The sequence below is a fragment of the Scleropages formosus genome, chromosome 5 (genome assembly GCF_900964775.1).
Source record: "Scleropages formosus chromosome 5, fSclFor1.1, whole genome shotgun sequence".
In the NCBI taxonomy this organism is placed as follows: Eukaryota; Metazoa; Chordata; class Actinopteri; order Osteoglossiformes; family Osteoglossidae; genus Scleropages; species Scleropages formosus.
Genome location: NC_041810.1, coordinates 34224918 through 34246639, shown reverse-complemented (window position 1 = coordinate 34246639; position 21722 = coordinate 34224918). Strand labels below are relative to the sequence as shown.

Sequence of the window (21722 nt, the reverse complement as noted above, 5' to 3'; positions counted from 1 at the left end):
AGAAAGAATTGAAATTGAATCCTGAAAATGTTCATCTTAATACAAAATCCAGATTGTACAGTCCAAAACAGTACACAAAAACAAGCATTTTTGGAAACAAAAATATCCAAAACAAACCTTTATTTTACTACACCTTGGAAAGATATGTAAAGATGGAGTAGTTGTTTGACAAATCTGAGTTAATGTCATACAGCTGCAGTTATTTAAAAATTATATATTTCCATCTTCCCCTTATCTGCAGACGATGGAAGTGTTACAGCAGGCACCACCGCTTGCAGAGGATAAGTTACGCCGTATTGCTTGGACTCTTGAAAGCCATAGAGACTAAATGGGATTCATCAGCTGTAGAAGGAAATGAGGTATGTCCCACAGGATCCCCCTTGCACGTACATGACCCTCTTGTCTTTCCAACCCTTAGTTTCTTATTCTATGTCCCCTTGGGTTATTTTCTAGCAAAATTCCAAGCATGCATTGAACTTAGTCCATAGAGTCAAAACGTTTACTTATTGGAAATGTTAGATAAGCATCAGTATTCAAGGTACTCACAGTGTCCCTCTTAATGAGTATTAATAATTCACAAAACCATAGTAATCGTTCATGTGGTGCATAACATTAAAGTGCAAGTCTTCCAAATACCAGTTTTAGTAAAAGTAAGAAAGTATTTTGTCAAAAGGTATTCTAGGATCAAATTGCTTTGTTTCAAAAGAAGCTTTTAAATGTTCTGAACCATACCTTAAGTATACTTTTGGTAATCCTTAAGACATCCAACAGAAGTTATAAAGATCTTGATTGTTTATTTTTTTGGGTTTGTGTAGGAGAGGAGCTTAGCAGACAGCTTTCAACTTCACATTGATTATTGCTTGTCACTGCTGAAGAGGCTGCGTAAGGTTTTCTCATGCTCCAACAGCACAGCCATCACACGCTGTGAGCTTCTGTTGAGGTAAGATACAGGCTCATTGCTATGACCTCAAAATATGATTGGTGTGTGTGTATGTGTGTGTGTGTGTGTGTGTGTGTGTGTGTGTGTGTTTTAAGTAGGAATTACAAAGCTTGGCCATTGTGGTACAACGTACAGTATATATAACTGTAGTCTAGTTGAGTCACTAGGTGAGAAGAGTGCTCTATAAAAATAAATTGAATATAAGTAGATTTCTTTGCTCCAGCAATGTACTGTACCCTCCAACTAAATGTTTCTCTAATTGAACTGATTTAGTTTTTCTATATATATGCATGTTTTAGTGCTGTAAAATCTAGAAAACTTACATCTGCTTGTGCATATGCCTGCCAGGATCAGAACTAGAGATGCCTGATTTTAAGACAGTATAATTACCAGAAGAGAAACACAACTAGCAAAAGTGAAGCCTACTCAGTGACACTATGTACCCTATCAAATTAAACAAGCAAAACTACACCAGTCTAACCTGACTCCTGACTAAAACATTTACCCCTTAAGCAGTTGATTGCTTACACTTATTTACAATAAAGTATTTGCACATGCAGTATATTACATACAATACACATTTGAGGTTTTTACAGACCATTTACAAAGCCGTCACACTATTTCCACTGCATACATAGATTAAACCAAATTCTCATACAAAATATAAAGTTCACCCACAGCTCATTGATAACACCAACAAGACCGCCACAAATCTTTCTAGTTGAGTCAGCCTTTATCTGGTCAGGTAGCCATGTGCTTATCACCCTTCTTCCACTTCTACTGCCCAGTAGCAGCTGGATGTCATTAACTAGGTTTTTTTTATATATTTTCATGTTGGTTTTTATTAAGATGCTGTATACATGAGTGAAAACACTAGTATTTCTGAATTACACACTCTACTACAGCAGGAGATTGTGACACAAAGTCACCAGAAAGGCTGGCCTCATGAACCGAGGCAGATAGAACAGGTTTTGTTTCGCATACTGACATTTGATACACTCAATTCATATGAAATACAGCTTTAGCATGTTAATATGACATACTTTGAGTTTTGTTTCGCATTGTGATTTATAAATTACATAATCTGTAGTAATCAATTTCTCTTTCGCTACATATAGACTAAAAAATTTAGCTTCAAGAGAAGACTCAGAAAATGGCAGTAACACTAAAATTTGGCCTTGGGGCTTAAAGTCTCTGAAGACATTTCTTATCAAAACAGATCTTCATTTTCTCATGTGCAGAGGACAAAAGCTCTAGAAGCATCACAGACCGTGTGTAATCCTGGAACTTAGTCATATAGTCCAAAATATTACATTGAGGTTTGGACTCTGCTACCAAGAATTGCTCTTTCAAAAGCTTAAATTGGCCACAAACAGTAAGTACAAAACACAAACTCAACTGGGCTAAACCAAGGGATTTCTAAACTACCTCACATAAGGCAAATAGAAACTAAGGCAACCCCTCATTCCATTCTGTTCTTGTTTCAAGATAAAAAGTTTAGAGACAGGACTTCAACGACTGCTGAAATCTCTCAAAAGCTCCTTGTGTCCAATTGACAGCTGTTGTAAAACAAGTTGAGACAAAATTTGCACCCTAGTCTGCCTATACAGTTTTGGGCAGATCAAAGGTTGAACAGAACCTAATCAAGGCTCTTGGAATTTTTTTAGCAGGGATTGATCATAGAGAAATAGTCTCAGGAAAGTAAACAGAGGCACAAACACACACACACACAGTGTCTGAACCTCTTGTCCCTTATGGGGTCGCAGGGAGCTAGAGCCTAACCCAGCAACACAGGGCATAAGGCTGGAGGGGACACACCCAGGATGGGACACCAGTCCATCACAAGGCACCCCAAGCAGGACTTGAACCCCAGACCCACCAGAGAGCAGGACCTGGTCCAACCCACTGCACCACTGCGCCCCCTCAGAGGCAGACAGTAGTTAGCAAATATTGGTTACCACTTTTTTGGGGGGCAACTCAGTGACAATCAAGAATCAAGTGTTAAAAAGATTCACCAACAGCAGGAATGGGTTGTAGTGGTGCAGGATGAATGACTTGACTTGGTTTGGTTTGCCAACAACTTGGCAAACATGGTATGACTTAAGAGTGCTTCATATCAGATATAAGTCTAAGCCAAACAAAGTGTAAGAGGTGTTATGTTTAACTTCTTCATTAAGATAAAATCCCACTGGATATTAACCAGTTTACTCTATAACCATCACTGCAGACCTGTAACTGTTCAGGGAAGGGTCCGTCTTTTGTGCTGCACACAGCTTTGCATGGCTCACTGGTGAAGAAAATGAATATGCAATGGGCAAAGCATTGCCAGTCTTGGTAGTCTCATTTTCCCAACGACATCAAAAAGATTGGCACAGTAGACATTTCATCAGGATCAAATAAGTTGACAATGTCTAGTATCTTATCAAATTTCTGTCCCTGTGTCCGTGTCAACACACAGGCCAGAAATACTTCCAGAAACTATTGTTGTAACAGGTCAGGATCTGCCTCTGCTGGCTCATCCACAACCTCTGGTAGAGGAAAAACTACCTCCCGCCACAGCATTCCAAAGTATCAAAATCCATAAAAGTCCACAACTTCAACAGAAAACTTGGATCAAACAGCCAGACAAACATGGCCAGTGTCAGGAAACTCAGATTGGAGACCAATGATGACGTTGTGGTACCATTTGGGGGGGATGTTTATTTTCCAGAAAAAAAGAAGACGACAATCCAAAATCGAGGTCAGAGACAGGTGGGGATCTTCCAGGGTGCTTATGTCGTCCAGGGGATGAGACAAGAATCAGAATCTGTTGAACTAGGTAGGAGGTTGGGAATTAGGAACAACAAAGGCAAAGGGGGAAGGAAGGCCAGGAAGAAGGAGGTACAACTCGTGCGTGCAGGATCTCAGGCAAGAGCGGTGAGAAACTGTTCTGCGACCTGGTGAGTTGATGTGGCTCCTTTGCAGGTGTGGTCGTTTGGTCCAATGGCAGTAAATGGGGTGGAGGTACAGTCGTCACATCCAAGGGCGTGACACTACCCTCCACCCCTGGGCCAGGTTGCCGGCCGGTCAAGGTGGTCTCTGTGATAATCTGAAATCAGCTTTGGGTCCAGGATGTCTCGAGCTAGCACCCAGCACCTCTCCTCCGAATTGTACTCCTCCCAATCCAGCAGGTACTGCTGAGAAGTCCTGTATGGCTTGACTAGAGACACATGGAGTGAGGAGCATACTCACAGGTGTGGGAGCAGCTGGAGGCGGTACGTTAGCAGAGTAATCTGGCAAAGGATTTGGTAGGGCCCTATGTAGTGTGGGCTGAGGTTCTTTGAAGGAAGCCGCAACCAAAGGTCCCTGGTGGAGAGCCAGACCCACTGCCCTGGACGGAAAGAGAGGTGTCAGTGGTGACGATCTGCCTGTTGCCTATACCTGTGGGAGGTGCACTGGAGATGGTCCTTAACTGAAGGCCATGTCTCCTCATTGATCCAGTACCAGGCGACAACCGCGGGCACGTCATCAGATCCTAGATGCCATTGGAAAAAGTGGGACTGGTAACTGTTCTGCGACCTGGTGAGTTGATGTGGCTCCTTTGCAGGTGAGGTTGTTTGGTCCGATGGCAGGAAATGGGGTGGAGGTGCAGTCGTTACATCCAAGGGCGTGACAGTACCCTCCACCCCTGGGCACACATACACCGAAAAGGAGAGATGCCCATGGAGCAGTGAGACAGGGATTGTGTACATATTCCACCCACGGCAAAAACCAGGCCCACTGTTGCTGCTTCTGGCCACAGTAGCGGTGCAGAAACCTGCCAATGAACTCTCTCCACTTGACCATTTGCCTGCGGGTGGTACCCAGGGGTCAGGCTCACTAAGACCCTCTAGCCAGCGCCAGAATGCCTTCCACACTCTCGACATGAACTATAGGCCTCTGTCTGACACGATGTCTTCTGGGAGACCGAAGAGGTGGAAGATGGACTGGAAGAGGGCCACTGCAGTCTCCAGAACTGTGGGAAGCCGAGGAAGGGGAATCAGGCGGCACGCCTTGAAGAACCGATCTACGATGGTCAGGACCACGGTGTTCCCATCTGACGGGGTAAGGTCGGCCAGAAAGTCGATTGCCACATGGGACCAGGGGTGCGTGGGGACCGGCAATGGCTGTAGCAGCTCTGCGGGCTTCTGATTTGGGGTTTGAGCCACATACTCCTGGAGGTTCCCACGGATAGAAGGCTGCCAGAACTGCCCTTGCAGAAGGGCTAGTGTTTGGCGGTGAACCGGGTGCCCAACGGCCGGGGAGTTGTATACCCACTTGAGAAGGGTAGGCCTCATGTTGACCCGGACGTACTCCTTACCTTATAATTTTTCTGCGGGTCTAGGCTCATGTTTCTCTGCTGCCCGCAGCTTCTGCAAGAACTGACACCGCACTGGAGTGACTACACACCATTCAGGTAAGATGCGCTATGGGGGTTCTAGACCGGGGTCCTCACCGAACATGCAGGAAATGGTGTTAGCCTTGGCATTTTTTGTACCTGGTCTGTAGGACACGGTGAATTGGAACCGTGTGAAAAACAATGCCCATCATGCTTGATGTGGATTCAAACATCAGGCCGCCTGCAAGTTCTCAAGGTTTTGAAGGTCTCCAGTGCCCCCTTTTCTTTGTGGTTGTGTAACAGATGAGACAGGACGACAGGTACGGTGCTCATTTGTGTGACGTGGGTTTTATTTATTCCCTCGTCAGGGAGAAGGAAAGGGAGGGGACAGGGGGAACCGGGAACGAGTACAATGGGGACTTGGCCCGGTCTTGGTGGCGTCGTCCGCAGGCTTGGGTTCGGGGTCAGGGTCGGGCTCACTCTTGTTCTCGTGCTCGTAGTCGTAGTCATGATCGTGATCGTTCTCATCTGTTCTCATGTCTCTCGGCCTCGGCTCTCCTCTGCCATCTCTCGCTCTTGCTGCTGGGCACAGGGGAAGAAATAGGGTAAGTGATTGACCCCAGCTGCGGCTGCTTTGTCCCCATCTCCACCCTCTCCCCCCGCCGCCTCAGCATGCTACAGGTTGATAAGGGGTACACGCGTCCCCATGGGGGAGTGGTGCCCGGCAAGAGATCTGTGGCACAATCCCAAGGCTAATGGGGGGGTACAGCAGACTCCTTGCTCTTGCCGAAAACTTCAGCAAGGTCCTGATACTCTTTTGGAATCTCAAAAGTAAGTGCAGTGTCGGGGCTTTCTATGGAGGTACCTCGACACAGTAGGGACAAACATGTCTCCACATAGCACAGCCCCCATACAACAAGGTTGCTGGGAGTCCACAAGAAAACTGGGTCTTGTTTGACCACCCAGGAAAATCCCAGGATTATCGGAGTATCGGGTTACCTGATCAGGTAAAAGATGAGTTCCTCCTTGTGGGATGCCCCAACTTGTACCTGTACTGGTTCTGCTTGTGAATCCACAATTCCCGTACCTAGTGGCTGTCTGTTGAGTGCGCTTATCCATAAGGTGACCTCACAGTCCCGTATGGGGAAACCATGCTCACAGGCGAAGGTGGAGTCCATGAAACTACTGGCGGCCCCTGAGTCGATCAGCACGCATGTATTCACTAGATTCCCTCCCCTGGACACTTGGATAGGCACAGTCAGCTGGTTCTGGAGAGGGCGGTCGTGCAGCACTGTCTTCTCCGGCCAAAACTGGAACCTCCACCAGTGAAGTCCCTCTGTTCCTCCAGCCGTCGCTGTCCCTCGTCTGGAGTTAGGAGCCCCTGTCCCAGGGGCAGGGAGTATGAAGCTTCCGGAACCATGGCCACTGACGAGGATAACTGAGGACGAAACATCTATTCCCAGGCCAAGTCGTCAGTCATGACTGTGGCCTCAATGAAGCGGTCCAAAGACCAGTCCTCCCTTTGGTAGGCCAGCTTTGCCTGAACCCGAGGGTGCAAGCTATACCAGAAACAGACCAATAGGGCAGCAGAGTTCCAGCCATTCTCCTCTGCCAAAGTCTGGAACTCCAAAGAATATGCTGCCACTGTGCCATCATCCTGCTGGGTCATCAGGAGGCAGTTGCCTTCAGTGCAGGCCCAGAGCGAGTGGTCAAACACCACTTTGAACTGTTTACAGAAGCTCTCATATGTAGTGGGCACTCGCTTTCTCCATACAATAGTGGCCCATGCAAGCGCAGGTCCTGTCAGTAGTGTGATTAAATAGGTGATTTTACCGTCATCAATTCGGAAAGTGTGAAGTAAGCTGGAGAACACAAGTTTGCATTGGAGCAGAAACCCCTGGCAATTGTCAGGAGGCCCATTATACCTCTCAGGGGTGGCTAGCCAGGGGTCCATCGTGGATGCACATGTGGCATCAGCTGATGATGTCCGGCACGGGACAGGACTTGCAGTGCTCTCAGTGGGCGCAGCGGCGGTTTCAGCCGACCCAACAACTTGTCGCAGCTGGAGTACCTGCACCAGTCCCTGGAGGGTCTCCGAAATCTGGCGCAGGGTTTGGTCCTGTGAACTGAACCTCTTCTCCTGCAAAGCCATTGTAACTCACAGGCGCTCAGTCTCCAATGACTACATTGGTAGGCGGAACCTTCTGTCAGGGAACTCAGACCGGAGACCGAGGATGAGGTTGTGGACCCAGTAGTGGGGATGTTTGTTTTCTAGAAAAAACAAAGGGACAATCCAAAATCGAGGTCAGGGACAGACGGGGACCTTCCAAAATGCTTATGTCATCCAGGGGATGAGACAAGAATCAGAATCCGTTTAACTAGGCAGGAGGTCAGGAACCTGGACTTTTCGAGAACTAAGAACAACAAGGACAAAGGGGCAAGGAAAACCAGGAAGAAAGTGGGACGACGCGTACGTGCAGGGTCTCAGGCAAGAGCAGTGAGAAACTATAAGGTTCTGTGATCCAGTGAGTTGGCGTGGCTCCTTTTAATGTCCCACTGCTCTGAGGTGTGGTTGTTTGGTCGTTTGGTCTGGGGCATAACAACCAGACACCAGATCAGAGGTCAAGTGAACATTCTTCAATGGAACTGCCATGGGGCTGAGTTCAGTTCTGCAAAAAACTACATGTGACCCACAAAATGTTTGTTCATTGAAGTCCCATAAATTAGCAAGAATACATGACTATGCAGCACCTTACCAGCATCCAACACCTATCTTGCTGGATGATAACAGTTGCATAACTTTTTTCCCCCCAGACAGTAAAACATAGCCTTTTAAGACAAGAAACACGTTTACAGTCTGTTTTCACAAATGCGCCATTCATTGGTTTGTGTTTCTTTTTGTTGTGTACATCACAATTAGCAATTAAACAACCAGGCTGACAAAAGCAGGCACGCTTATCTTGTGAACCAACCCTTTACTCTTTTAAACGATTGATAAACCACTTTTACTCATCCTAACAACTGTTTTAAAACTTCCTTTCTTTCTTTAAAAAAGTCTCTGCTGGTACAAGGAGAACTAAAAACTGTTTTTTGTGAGTGTTTAACTGTGAGTTAAAACAAACTCATCTGTTAATACCACAGCATCTGACAAACATGTTACATTTTACTCATTCAAATTAACCACAATACATTCTCACAGTTTTTAAAATCCTTTAGAAGGGCAAGCTCTTTAAGTTGCTCAAATGTTGTCACTTTCAAAACATGATGCCATTTTTCAAAAAAAACTTTTCACAAGCATATTCAACAAAAGTTTGATGATCAGTTTTCACATGTGTTAAAGAGCTCTGTGTCACTGTGTGAGAAGAGCACTCTATAAAAATAAATTGAATTGAACTGAATGTGACCAAAACCTTTGCCTGTACATTTCTGACACCAACTCATGCGCTTGGAGGACTGAACTTTTCATCACATCATAGTCAAGACTTTCTTCTACTATGAAAAACACACTTCTTGGGATTTTGAAAACTAATTTGTGTTGCAATAGCAAAACCCACGTCTTTTTCAGCCAACGCAGTGTTGCAGCTACCCATTCAAAAGCTATAAAATGTATATCTCCTGGGGGGCGTGGTGCTGCAGCAGGCTTGGCCTAGGTCCCGCTCACTCGCGGGTTTGGGGTTTGAGTCCATCTTGGGGTGCCTTGTGTGACGGACTGGCATCCCGTCCAGGGTGTGTCCCTTCCCCCTCCAGCCTTATGCCCTGTGTTGCCGGGTTAGGCTCCTGTTCGCTGCGCCCCCGCACGGGACAAGTGGCTTCAGCCAATGTGTGCGTGTGTGTATCTGTGTATCTACGTCAGATTCTCAAAATGGAGGAATCAAGGCAATATCTGTTGTCATGTAAAACGCAGAGACAGAGGTATCACGAATACTTGATGCTTAGCATTTGGTAGAGTCAGCCTTTTGGTGGTCAGGTAGCCACTTGGCGTATCAGCCTTCTTCTGTTTCTGCTGGCCAATACCAGTTGGATGTCAATTAGTCACCCCAGCTCTACCTCTACATAGAGAAAGCAACATACACACCAAAACCACAAAATATTACAGGCCTGTACATCAAGGCTATAACAATTATGGTAAGCAGTTATTGATAATCAGTGATATTCACATCTAGAAGGGAATATTTATTTACATTCAAATACTAATAACAAATGTGGACTCTTTGTGTTTGGTTCCATTATTTTATAATTGGTGCATGGCTTTGCTGATAAGAGGAGGCTTAATAGAGTGTAAATATGTTTATTTCTGTTACCATTGAAAACAACTAACATAGTAGCAACAATACTCTCCCACATGCGCTAACATGCAGACCCAGGATTCTGATCCATGGAGCATGAATTTGACAGGAATTTCCTATTAGTCAATTAATGATTGAATTATTGATTCTATATCAGCATATTAAAATTTCTCAGATGTAAAGCTTGAGAAAGATGCTTGTAAATCAAAAGCCAAAGTAAATACAAGCAAATGCCAACAGGAGCTCAAATTGCTTTGCTGTTTGATATCTCAGGACTTGACACCAGTGCAATACTAGTTCCTCTGTCTCGTCAGTTTATTTATGTTCTATTTGAAGTGGGACAGGTTAAAGCCATTCAGATTTCTTCATATTGTTATGTGCATCATTGCCACCTGAATGGAAATGAGCGACGGACTCAATTGCGCGCTCATCTTCGGCGAATAGCCAGAAGTGAAAAGCCAAAGGGAAAAGCAACTAGGGAAATCCAGGGATAGACACAGGTTGATCGCGTGGCAAATGTCACCGGGGAGAACACCTGAATCGTAATCGAAGAAAACGTGAAACACAGGTCACAGCCAGGAAAAGCAGACAGGTCATCAATAAGTACAGATGAGCCACTGTAGTTGCTCTGGGGAGGTTCCAGGTTTGAACAGAGTTCGACACACCTTCTTATACCGTTCCTCCGTGATTGGTTCCAGGCGTCGCCAATGAGCTAATGGCTGAGGGCGTGACACATACTAGATGACATGCATTGATGTTCATTCTGAAAAAAATGTATGTTAGTTTTTCGGGGCAGAACTTTCTTCATAGTAGCACATAATGATTTACTCTGTTAGACAGCTGAGAATTTTTACAGAAAATCAGGGTAAGTACTTACTCAAGGGTACAACAGCAAGATGTGACACTGAAACCCAATTCCTCGCTGTCAATATGGAAACTTAACTATGCTACCATGTTACAGTGTGGCACTTTTCCTTTATCCATGACTATAAATGAAAACATTTTTAACAAAATTGTCACTTTGTGCATTTGAATCCTGGGACAATAAAATAAAATATAGTAATAGCCTTCTTTTGAGGTTTTCTTTGTACCTCAGTAATAGCTATTGTGTGTTCCCGTTTGGTTTTTAACACAGGGGCTTGGATTACCTTCGAGGCATGCAAGCTTTTAAAACAGTGTGCCCCAGTCGCAATGAACTCCCTCTGGAGATTGCTACTGTCATAAAGGTATTATATTCAAAACACCAACTGACCATCATGCATGCATATTTTTATTTTTTCTGCATCTCAGGCCTTTGGTATTGTACTTTAAGGCTTTTGCTCCTTTTTCTTCAACAGAAAAGTACTGTGGAGTGGTATGAAGGTATCATTTCAAATTCTGAACTAGATGAAGGGGTGAGTTTCAATGAATGCAATGTTCAACAAATAAGCTGAAAGTCTGATAAATATACTGCTCAAAAAAATTAAAGGAACACTTTTTAATCAGAGTATAGCATCAAGTCAGTTAAACTCCTGGGATATTGATCTGTTCAGTTAAGTAGCAGAGGGGGTTGTTAATCAGTTTCAGCTGCTTTGGTGTTAATGAAATTAACAACAGGTGCACTACAGGGGCAACAATGAGACGACCTCCAAAACAGGAATTGTTTTACAGGTGGAGGCCACTGACATTTTTTCCCTCCTCATCTTTTCTGACTGTTTTTCACTAGTTTTGCATTTGGCTAAGGTCAGTGTCACTACTGGTAGCATGAGGTGATACCTGGACCCTACAGAGGTTGCACAGGCAGTCCAACTCCTCCAGGATGGCACATCAATACGTGCCATTGCCAGAAGGTTTGCTGTGTCTCCCAGAACAGTCTCAAGAGCATGGAGGAGATTCCAGGAGACAGGCAGTTACTCTAGGAGAGCTGGACAAGGCCGTAAAAGGTCCTTAACCCATCAGCAGGACCGGTATCTGCTCCTTTGTGCAAGGAGGAACAGGATGAGCACTGCCACAGCCCTACAAAATGACCTGCAGCAGGCCACTGGTGTGAATGTCTCTGACCAAACAATCAGAAACAGACTTCATGAGGGTGGCCTGAGGGCCCGACGTCCTCTAGTGGGCCCTGTGCTCACTGCCCGGCACCGTGGAGCTCGATTGGCATTTGCCATAGAACACCAGAATTGGCAGGTCCGCCACTGGCGCCCTGTGCTTTTCACAAATGAGAGCAGGTTCACCCTGAGCACATGTGACAGACGTGAAAGGGTCTGGAGAAGCCGTGGAGAACGTTATGCTGCCTGTAACATCGTTCAGCATGACCGGTTTGGTGGTGGGTCAGTGATGGTCTGGGAAGGCATATGCATGGAGGGACACACAGACCTCTACAGGCTAGACAATGGCACCCTGACTGCCATTAGGTATCGGGATGAAATCCTTGGACCCGTTGTCAGACCCTACGCTGGTGCAGTGGGTCCTGGGTTCCTCCTAGTGTACGACAATGCCCGGCCTCATGTGGTGAGAGTATGCAAGCAGTTCCTGGAGGATGAAGGAATTGATACCATTGAATGGCCCCCACGCTCGCCTGACCTAAATCCAATAGAACACCTCTGGGACATTATGTTCCAGTTCATCCGACACCGCCAGGTTGCACCTCAGACTGTCCAGGAGCTCAGTGATGCCCTGGTCCAGATCTGGGAGGGAATACCCCAGGACACCATCCGTCGTCTCATTAGGAGCATGCCCCGACGTTGTCAGGCATGCATACAAGCACGTGGGAGCCATACAAACTACTGAGTACCATTTTGAGTTGCTGCAATGAAATTTCGGCAAAATGGACTAGCCTGCCACATCATTTTTTCACTTTGATTTTTGGGGTGTCCTTGAATTCAGCCCTCTGTAGGTTGATAATTTTCATTTCCATCAAATGATGTGGCATCCTTTTGTTCCCAACACATTACCTAGTCCATATCAGTATAGATATCCAGCATGATTTTTTTCCCCATTGAGATCTGATGTGTTTTCAAAGTGTTCCTTTAATTTTTTTGAGCAGTGTATATTCAAGCCACTTAGGAAATCATATGATAATACTGTAAACAATGTAAACAAATTTATTAGATGGTATTTAAGAGATACATTAAAGGTTTCTGTAGTTTCTTGAAGTTTCAGCTTTTTAATGTCTTGCCTGACCAAGAGTTGCCCTGACTTTTGTTACAGATGTTGGAGCAGCAACTGAGACAGCTGGTCCTGATAGTGGATGCTGTGTGTACTGATGTGCGGAAAGGAAAGAATATTTATAATAAAATATTCTTGAGGTATTTTCAAGTTACATTCTTGTGACTAAGGGATTGGTGATTATGGCCCTTTTTATTGTTACTAGGGAGGTGCGGTGGTGCAGTGGGTTGGGCCGAGTCCTGCTCTCTGGTCGGTCTGGGGTTCGAGTCCCGCTGGGGGTGCCTTGCGACGGACTGGCGTCCTGTCCTGGGTGTGTCCCCTCCCCATCCAGCTTTATTCCCTGTGTTGCCGGGTTAAGCTCCGGTTACCTGCAACCCTGTATGGGATAAGCAGTTCAGAAAATGTGTGTGTGTGTATTGTTACTAGGAATTTATACCTCTTAATTTCTACTATTCTCGGAACTCAATCAAAAAATCAACCTTTAACATGTCCTGATATAAATGAAAAGCTTTTATATCATATGGTTGGTTTTAAGTATTGTAGAACACTGACAGAATTACATTTACCTACTTTACAATAAATCTTAGATGTACATGAAAGGAAAAAATAACGGTGTTCTGTTGTGTAAACCCAGCTCCGTTAGAGTGGATTTCTTCAGTGCATCTTACTGTCAGCTGGAAAAATTGGTAAGAATTCAGCCCATTTTAACCCTCATAAGATAAATTCAGTATATACTTATCCCCCATTAAATGGTCCCAGTTTGTTAAGAAAAACTGACAAGATATTGAAAAACAGGATAATGAAATTTCTTATTGCATAATTTTTATGAGAAAATTCCAGTTAATTTCAACTCCATCTCAAGTTCAACATAAAATCACTTAAACAATGATTTAAATGATGAACATGGTAATATGTAACATGTTCAACTTTTGTGCAATTTTCCCTTCTTGGTTTGTTTCCAGATAAAAAAATTGTGTGGTGTGGGTGTAGGGGTGGCACAGCGAGTAGTGCTGCTATCTCACAGTGCCTTGGTGGTGTGAGAGGATGTGGGTTTGATCTCCACTCAGTTTGTGTGGAGTCTGCATGCTCTCACCATGTCTGGGTGGGTTTCCTCTCACAGTCTGAAGAGATACTGTTCAGGTTCACCCGTAGTGTGTGAGTGATAGAGCATGTATGTTCCACTGATATATGGGTGAGTGTATCTAGCAGTGTAAGTCACCTTGGTGAATAAGGTGTGGGCTGACAATACTACATAAAGTTTGTTGTAAGTCTTTTTGGAGAGAAGTATCTGCCAAGTAAATGTAGTAGCAAGCATGGGCCTGTAAATAATAAGTTTTCCACAATTCTGTTTTTGGAATTGTGACAAGAATGAAGAATGATTTTTTTCATTTTATTATTTTTAATATGCAACTTCTTTTTTTTTTTACAACTTACAATTATTAATAAATACACAAAGTAAAGGTTTGTAATTTTTAATTTTCTAAAGGAGTCTCAGTTTATCATGCTGTACCAAATGTTGCAGCCCCAAACCAAATGTGGAAGACTGTATAAATTAAAAACAGGACTGATTAATAGAAAATGTTATTAATGTTCCTGAGCAGAATATGAGAAAAAGGAGATCTTGAGAGATGGAATAATGGGGGTATAAGTATACAAGTAAACTGTGAAAGCATAAATAAAAATTGGACTTTTTCTGAATGTTACGTTCTCCAGAACAGCTTATGTAAGATTCAAATTATGTCTTCTTCTGTAAATCTGTATGGGACAGCTGGTAGTGTAATAGTTTGTGCTGCTGTCTTTGGACCAAACGGTCACAGGTTTGGTTGCCACCATTGGCTGTAGTATCTGTGAGCAAGGTACTTGCCCTAAATCGTTCCAGTAAAATTTTCCAGCTCTGTAAATGAATAAGTAATTGTTGATAGCTTACATTTATTCATTTATTTGATGCTTTTCTCCAAAGCAACTTACAATGTTAACATTACAACTACTTATCCATTCATACAGCTGGGTAATTTTACTGGAGCAATTTAGAGTAACTACCTTACTCAAGGGTACTACAGCCAGAGGTAGGGATCAGACCTGCAACCTTTGAATCCAAAGGTAGCAGCATTAACCACTACACTACCAGCTTAACATTGTAAGTTGTTTTGGAAAAAAGCATCAGCTAAACTGAATAAATGTAAACCCATTTTATTCCTTGTGCATTCTGAGGTGGCCAATGATGTGAGAGTGACCATGGAGAAGGTGTCTTGGACCCTAGAACAGGAGGGTTTCCGGCTAACCCAGACCATGGGGGAGACCCTCATTGAGCTCTACATATCCCTGAAGACCCTCAGGCTGTACAGTGAATTCTTACCCCTCAGGTGAGATCTGCATTATACGTTCCTACCGTAGTGTAATGATTCATTAATTTAAAAGCTATATAATTACACATTATTTGAAAGCTTGCATGGAAAAACAGGCTTTCACAGGATCTCCCAAGATCAATTATGCACATAGCTTTTGCTTTGCAGTTTTAGTGTAATAAATCCTTTCAGGGACACGAAGACATTGGCTCTGACAGAGTTTCATGAGTGGTTCAAGACTTCCATTCACAAGTGGCTGCAGATAGTTCATGAGAAGTCATGTGACAGAATCAGCAGAGCAGTTGAGATGGACCATGTGAGTGGGTGCATTTGGAGGGGTGGGAACTCAAAGCAATGGTCAAAGTGAATGAGGAAGTGAATGGTAAAATTTCTGCTTGTGAAAAAAATTATCATAATGCTCTGAAATGGACCATTTTATTTCTAAGATGATTTGAAGTAGTTACTGTTTTAGAACGCTTCATCACTGTTCATTTGCACCTGATTTTGGCAGTAGTTTAAAGTCAGGCTGCAGACTTTAAAGCCTGTCTGATGACTGACCAAGTTGCTGAGTCTATGTGTTTCTGGCTGGAGCAGCTACTGCCAGTCCATAGCCAGGTCAAACACAGTACCTCTGCCATCGACATCACTGCTTGCTTCAACCAAATCAGAGAGTACTGGACACAGCTGGCCTGGCCAGACTCTGCGGAGACCTTCACCTTTGTAACACACCTGACAGATGTGAGTGATTTCTCTGTACTCCTCCTATGTTTGCGCTCATATATAGCTCCCTTCAGGTAGCCTACTGCAAAGTCCATACATGACTAAGGTCCACACATTTTTCTAGGAAGAAGCATACTGGCTCTACTGCAGATTTTGTCAAAAATTGATTAAATATCATTAAGATATTGAGATTTATGTCCACAAAATAAAAAAAGATAAAAAAATATTATGAATGGAGCCTGAATTATTATTATATAACAGCATCTGAAAGTTTTTTTTTTTTCCAGATGTTTTTTAGGGCTGCTTAACATCTTTGTCTATGGTATATACAGTATGTACAGTATACTGTATAACAGTGTAGACTGTTATCCTACTTATTTCATAATCAAACAGGCTTAATATATGGCATCATTAAATTGATTAATAAAATAAACAATGATTATTAAAGATGCATAGTGCAAGAACTGCAACTATTGGAAATATGAATTCCATTTCAATATTACATATGGGTACAACAGCAACCAACTGGTGAAAACCAACTGTAAAAGAAGTAATCAGGTTAAAGAACAATCCAAGAATCCATTGCATGTGCACACATAAAGCTAAAAAAGGCAGCAGTCGGAAGGGCTGAGGTCCATCTCTTGGACCAAAGTTCCTTCAGTAGTGAAAGAATTCCATTGGGCTGCAGGTGTAGATGAAAGCTGAAAGAACTAGGTCTTGTTAGAGTTTGTCATTGAAGATGTCTCTTTGTTATTGGGTGGAAGTCTGGATATTACATTAAGACTGTTTGAAAAAATTTTCAAAAAGGAGGACCAAAAGATGAGTTCTATTAAGGGATCATGTTTCTTAACCTTCCTGGAGTGTTGAAGAGGAGAATGTGGAGAAATCCTCCAGCCTCAGGTTAAGGAGGAACAATGAAGATTTTATTCTGGCTATCAGTGAACCAAACCTTTACTCTTTGCAAGAATATTTGGAAGGTCATGGGAATTTGCAGGTCTATTCTATATAAGCTTTGTTGGCTTTGAAAGGGTCAGCAATAATTTTGCCAGGATTTTATCACTCTTGTTTGTAGATTATGGGGTCATGTTAGCCTCATAAAAATGTGATCTTCAACATATTTGTATCTAGACCATCACTGTCAAAAACTGAGGTTATGGTTTTCACCAGGTATGAGGTACGTTGTTGTACATTGTTTACACCAGCTCAGCAGGAGTTTAACTACCTAGATGTCCTTTTGACAAAATGACTGCAGACAGACTGTAAAACTGGTCAATGGCTTGATTTACAAACTGCAGACTTATAAATTCTGTACAGAGTTACAGAGTTATGGCGAAGTGGCAGCTGAGTCTTTGGACAAACCTTTTAATTTTCCATTCAGTCTAAAATCACAAGCTCTGAGTACTGACAGAAGGAACAAAGTGATTTGTGAAAATGGTGGAAATTAGATTTCTGTACAGGATAGTATGGTTTAAAGTCTGTAACAGGTCGTAGAGCTCAGCGGTCAGTACAGTTCTCAGTTGTTTTAAATAAGTATGATAGAGAGGCAGACAGACAGACTGATTGACTTCCTGTACATAAATGTACTTGTTGGATTGCAGGATTTTTGCAGGGCTGCTGTGTGGTACTGTGGGCTGATCAAACGAAAAATTGAGAGAAATCAGCCAGGACAGGAACACAAGAACCTCATTCTCCAGGTAATGTTTTGAGAATGTATTATGGCTAATAGAATGCATATGTGTTTATGATTGATTCAGGTGAAATTGATTTCTCGAAATTTCTTTAAAATAGTTTGACTCTGACCTGTTCCCGGTGCATGTTGGACTCCGCCAGGGCTGCCCATTGTCACCGATTCTGTTCATTATCTTTATGGACAGAATTTCTAGGCGCAGTCAGGGAACGGAGGGTGTCTGTTTTGGTGGCCGCGAGATCTCGTCTCTGCTTTTTGCGGATGATGTGGTCCTGTTGGCTTCATCAAGTCAAGACTTGCAGCGTGCACTGGGGAGGTTTGCAGCCGAGTGCGAAGCGGCGGGGATGAGAATCAGCACCTCCAAATCCGAGGCCATGGTTCTCAGTCGGAAAAAGGTGGATTGCCCCCTCCGGGTTAGGGGGGAGTTGCTCCCTCACGTGGAGGAGTTTAAGTATCTCGGGGTCTTGTTCACGAGTGAGGGAAAAATGGAGCGGCAGGTTGATGGACGGATCGGTGCGGCGTCCGCAGTAATGCGGTCATTGTACCGGTCTGTTGTGGTGAAGAGGGAGCTGAGTCGTAAGGCGAAGCTCTCAATTTACCAGTCGATCTACGTTCCTACCCTCACCTATGGTCATGAACTCTGGATCATGACCGAAAGAATGAGATCGCGGATACAAGCGGCAGAAATGAGTTTCCTCCGCAGAGTGGCTGGGCGCACCCTTAGGGATAGGGTGAGGGCGAGGCCTCCTGGACGCCTCCCTGGGGAGGTGTTCCGGGCTTGTCCCACTGGAAGGAGGCCTCGGGGCAGACCCAGGACACGGTGGAGAGACTATGTCTCCCGGCTGGCCTGGGAACGCCTTGGGGTTCCCCCAGAGGAACTGGAGGAGGTGTGCGGGGAGAGGGAAGTCTGGAGGACTCTGCTCGGACTGCTGCCCCCGCGACCCGGCCCCGGATAAAGCGGAGGAAGATGGATGGATGGATGGATAGTTTGACTCTAAATTATACTTTTATCTAAAGGCATTGAAACTGCTCTACTCTTATTTACTCTGAGTTATAAGCTGTTTTGAAGAAAAGCATCTGTCAGATGATTGTAAATTTATATGCGCTCAGTTTATCTTTGTTAATTATTTATTACAGCTTGATCACCATTCAGTGTTCCTTTGTTGTTCTACCTCCCTCTTTTCCTGTGTTCTGGTCCCACCTATCAGTTGTGTATTGCCCTGAACAACATTGAGCATGTGCGAGTGTTTCTGGGCAACTTGCCCCAGGACTGGGACTCGAGGGGCCTTCAGTTAGCCATGGAAGACTCTTGTGGAGCTGAGGGTAAAGAGCAGATCAACAAGGCTCTCAGTGTCCAGCTGTATAACATTGACCTGGACCTGCAGAGAGAGGCCAAGCGTATAATCACAAGCCTTACTGACAAGGTAGCGTAAATATTAGTATTGCAGTGGCTTAACAACTTGTTTGGTATTGGGTGGCGGGAGGACAAAAAAATACTAGCAATGATATTCAGTAAAGTTATACACAGATATTGCAGAGAACATTAGGCTTTCTTGAATACTGAGATGCCCCCTGCATTTTATACTTGTGACAAATAGCAACCAAAACATGAGGTACCATCACCGAATACTAGATTTAATATCCGGGAAAGTCATACAGATACATATATCTGTCATGTTTTAGTATCTTGAAAAGAGGAAGTGGAAGTGTTTCACTTTTCTTTTAATATTTTATTACAACCTCTGCAAATTTGAGGGAGTAGTTTCAGTAATGAGGCACTGCATGAACCATGGCATTTAATATGTGACTGAAGAAGTTAACATCATATGTAAAACGTAAAATTGTAAGCATATGTAATATGGCTGTGGCATATTAAGATCCAGGGTTACAGCCCACAATCTACATTTGAAGACTAACAAGTGCTTATGCTGTACCCTTGTGCCAACACACTTGTCTGGGCAGATGCTTTCAGATCTGAAGAGATACATTCAGCACATCAGCCTCTCTCCTGACTCCATCCAAAATGATGAAGTAAGTTGGCTAACTCGATATGTCCTTTCCATACATCATGTAGCCAGCTGATTCTTCAAGTCATGCATGTCGCAATACTTCACCTAAGTCTGTAGCTTATTCATTTTAGTCTGGATACTTTTTAGAGAGTATTGTTTTTCTCTCCTTCAGGCTGTAGCCCCCCTGATGAAGTACTTAAATGACAATTTAATTATTCTCAGTGGGTCACTTGTAAAGGGAAATCTAAGCAGGTAAGTGACTTTTGCAGTTTTTTAAAGTGTATAATGTATGTTTGTTACACTTAATCCATACAATACATATATACATAATATTTTCTATGTTTATATGATAAACAGTATATATGGTTTAAAACATAACATAATATGTTTCTATTGTCTATAGTACTGAAATGTTAATATATGTGTATCTGCATGTACTGTATATTACATATGATTAATGGATATGTATGGATGGTATTTCTTTGACAGGGTATTAATAGTATTTATTCCTCTATATTCCTAGAGTTCTGCAGGATTTGTGGACCCTACTCCTTAGAATGATTTTTGACACCATTGTAGAGAACCGAGGTGTACAAGTGGAGTTCTATGGAAGGTTTCAATACACTGTAGAGGTCAGCACAGGACATACCAACCGTGTCTCTCAAGAACTGAGTGTTTTGCTCTCTCTAGCCATACACTATTTTGAGATAATATATGTCATTTAGTTAAAGAGTTCTTAATTCAGGGCTACCATTTACGAGAGCATTTATGGGAGACCAATAATAAAGATTCTACTTCAAGCAATTTTAGATAGGAACTGACTGAAAGATATTCCAGCAGGACCACAATCTTCTTACCTTTTACTTAAAATGACTACAGTTCAGTGATTTAATAATTCAAATTCTTTTATTCAACTTTGGAGAAAAAAAATCATTCATAAAAGCTAAGAACGTTTCATAAATAGGGGTATTGACTATACACAGGAAAAGTCATAATGGATATAATTGTGATATAAATGTTCTTACAACTGCAGGCTTCTGTAGTTTTTTTTTTTTTTTGCATAAGATAAGTACCCAAGAAATAGTCAGTAAACCTTTTTTAATCTTGCAGGCCCTTCTACAGTTCTTCCATGCAGAAGGAGAATGGATGACTTTGGAGGACCTCTGCAATTCTGACTTCAAGGTAGAAATACTAGGGTGGTATTTGTGTATAAACTCTTCATTTATCTCTTGCCAAGTCAGACTCACTTCACTTAGTTCCTCTGTGTTTTGCAGGCCCTGGAGGAAGAACTACGACTAAATAAGTGCTCATCTACTGACCTAATTGAACAGTACTTTCTGGAAAAAATCTCACAGCAGGTAGAGAATGGCTCTCTCTATCATGCATAGCCTAGTATGGGAGTTGCAGTACATCCAATGTTTCTTCTTGTGGAGATTTTAAGTGCTAAATGTTCCAGCTTATTAAATTTAAGAGTACATGGTCATAGTGGACAGACTAATAAATGTACTCATTAGTCAATGTTATATTAATATTCTTGGAGTTGATGCCATTAATTAATTATATTTTTTTGTATAGCTCCCTTCCCATCAAGTTCCCTCAAAACATTTTGACAGAGAATAGAAATTCAAAAACCACAGAAACATGCAAAAATGAACAACCAAGATTAATACTGGAGTTAATACTGCTATTAGTACTACCAGAGTTTTCAAGTTACAAAAAAGAACATTTTGAAGGGCTGAAGCCACCTACCTTTCCCTCTTGGGAGTGCAGGTCTCAGTCCAACAATGTTTACATTAGGCATGATGACACACACACACACACACACACACACACACACACACACACACACACACACACACACACACACACACACACACACACACACACCATCTGAACCGCTTGTCCTATACGGGGTCGCGGGGAGCTGGAGCCCAACCCGGCAACACAGGGCGGAAGGCTGGAGGGGGAGGGGACACACCCAGGAGAGGATGCCAGTCCGTCACAAGGCACCCCAAGCAGGACTGAAACCCTAGATCCACCGGAGAGCAGGACCTGGTCCAACCCCCGGGCCACTGCACCCCCCTGGCATGATGACAGCTTTAGATAAATCATCAAAATCAGAATCAAATGAAATCAGTTTTTTTCAAATCATTACAACATATTTCCAACAGCATAACAAATCGGCAGTCATTCTCCCCAACTGCATTGTGTAATCTTGTTATCAGAAACAT

The 21722-nt window shown here is 43.2% G+C and overlaps 1 protein-coding gene across 1 annotated transcript in view; it reads left to right on the top strand.

The window, feature by feature from the left end:
* LOC108932985 (BAI1-associated protein 3-like) overlaps nt 1-21722 on the top strand; it is a 131374-nt gene that overhangs the window by 96660 nt on the left and 12992 nt on the right. The window contains exons 15-30 of the mRNA XM_018749756.2: nt 242-359; nt 816-940; nt 10719-10809; nt 10921-10977; nt 12773-12870; nt 13365-13416; nt 14942-15093; nt 15268-15391; nt 15670-15813; nt 17394-17489; nt 18691-18906; nt 19445-19513; nt 19664-19743; nt 20015-20123; nt 20602-20673; nt 20766-20849. Coding sequence (XP_018605272.2) covers nt 242-359; nt 816-940; nt 10719-10809; nt 10921-10977; nt 12773-12870; nt 13365-13416; nt 14942-15093; nt 15268-15391; nt 15670-15813; nt 17394-17489; nt 18691-18906; nt 19445-19513; nt 19664-19743; nt 20015-20123; nt 20602-20673; nt 20766-20849 — 1687 coding nt within the window. The remainder of the gene's footprint in view (nt 1-241; nt 360-815; nt 941-10718; nt 10810-10920; nt 10978-12772; nt 12871-13364; nt 13417-14941; nt 15094-15267; nt 15392-15669; nt 15814-17393; nt 17490-18690; nt 18907-19444; nt 19514-19663; nt 19744-20014; nt 20124-20601; nt 20674-20765; nt 20850-21722) is intronic.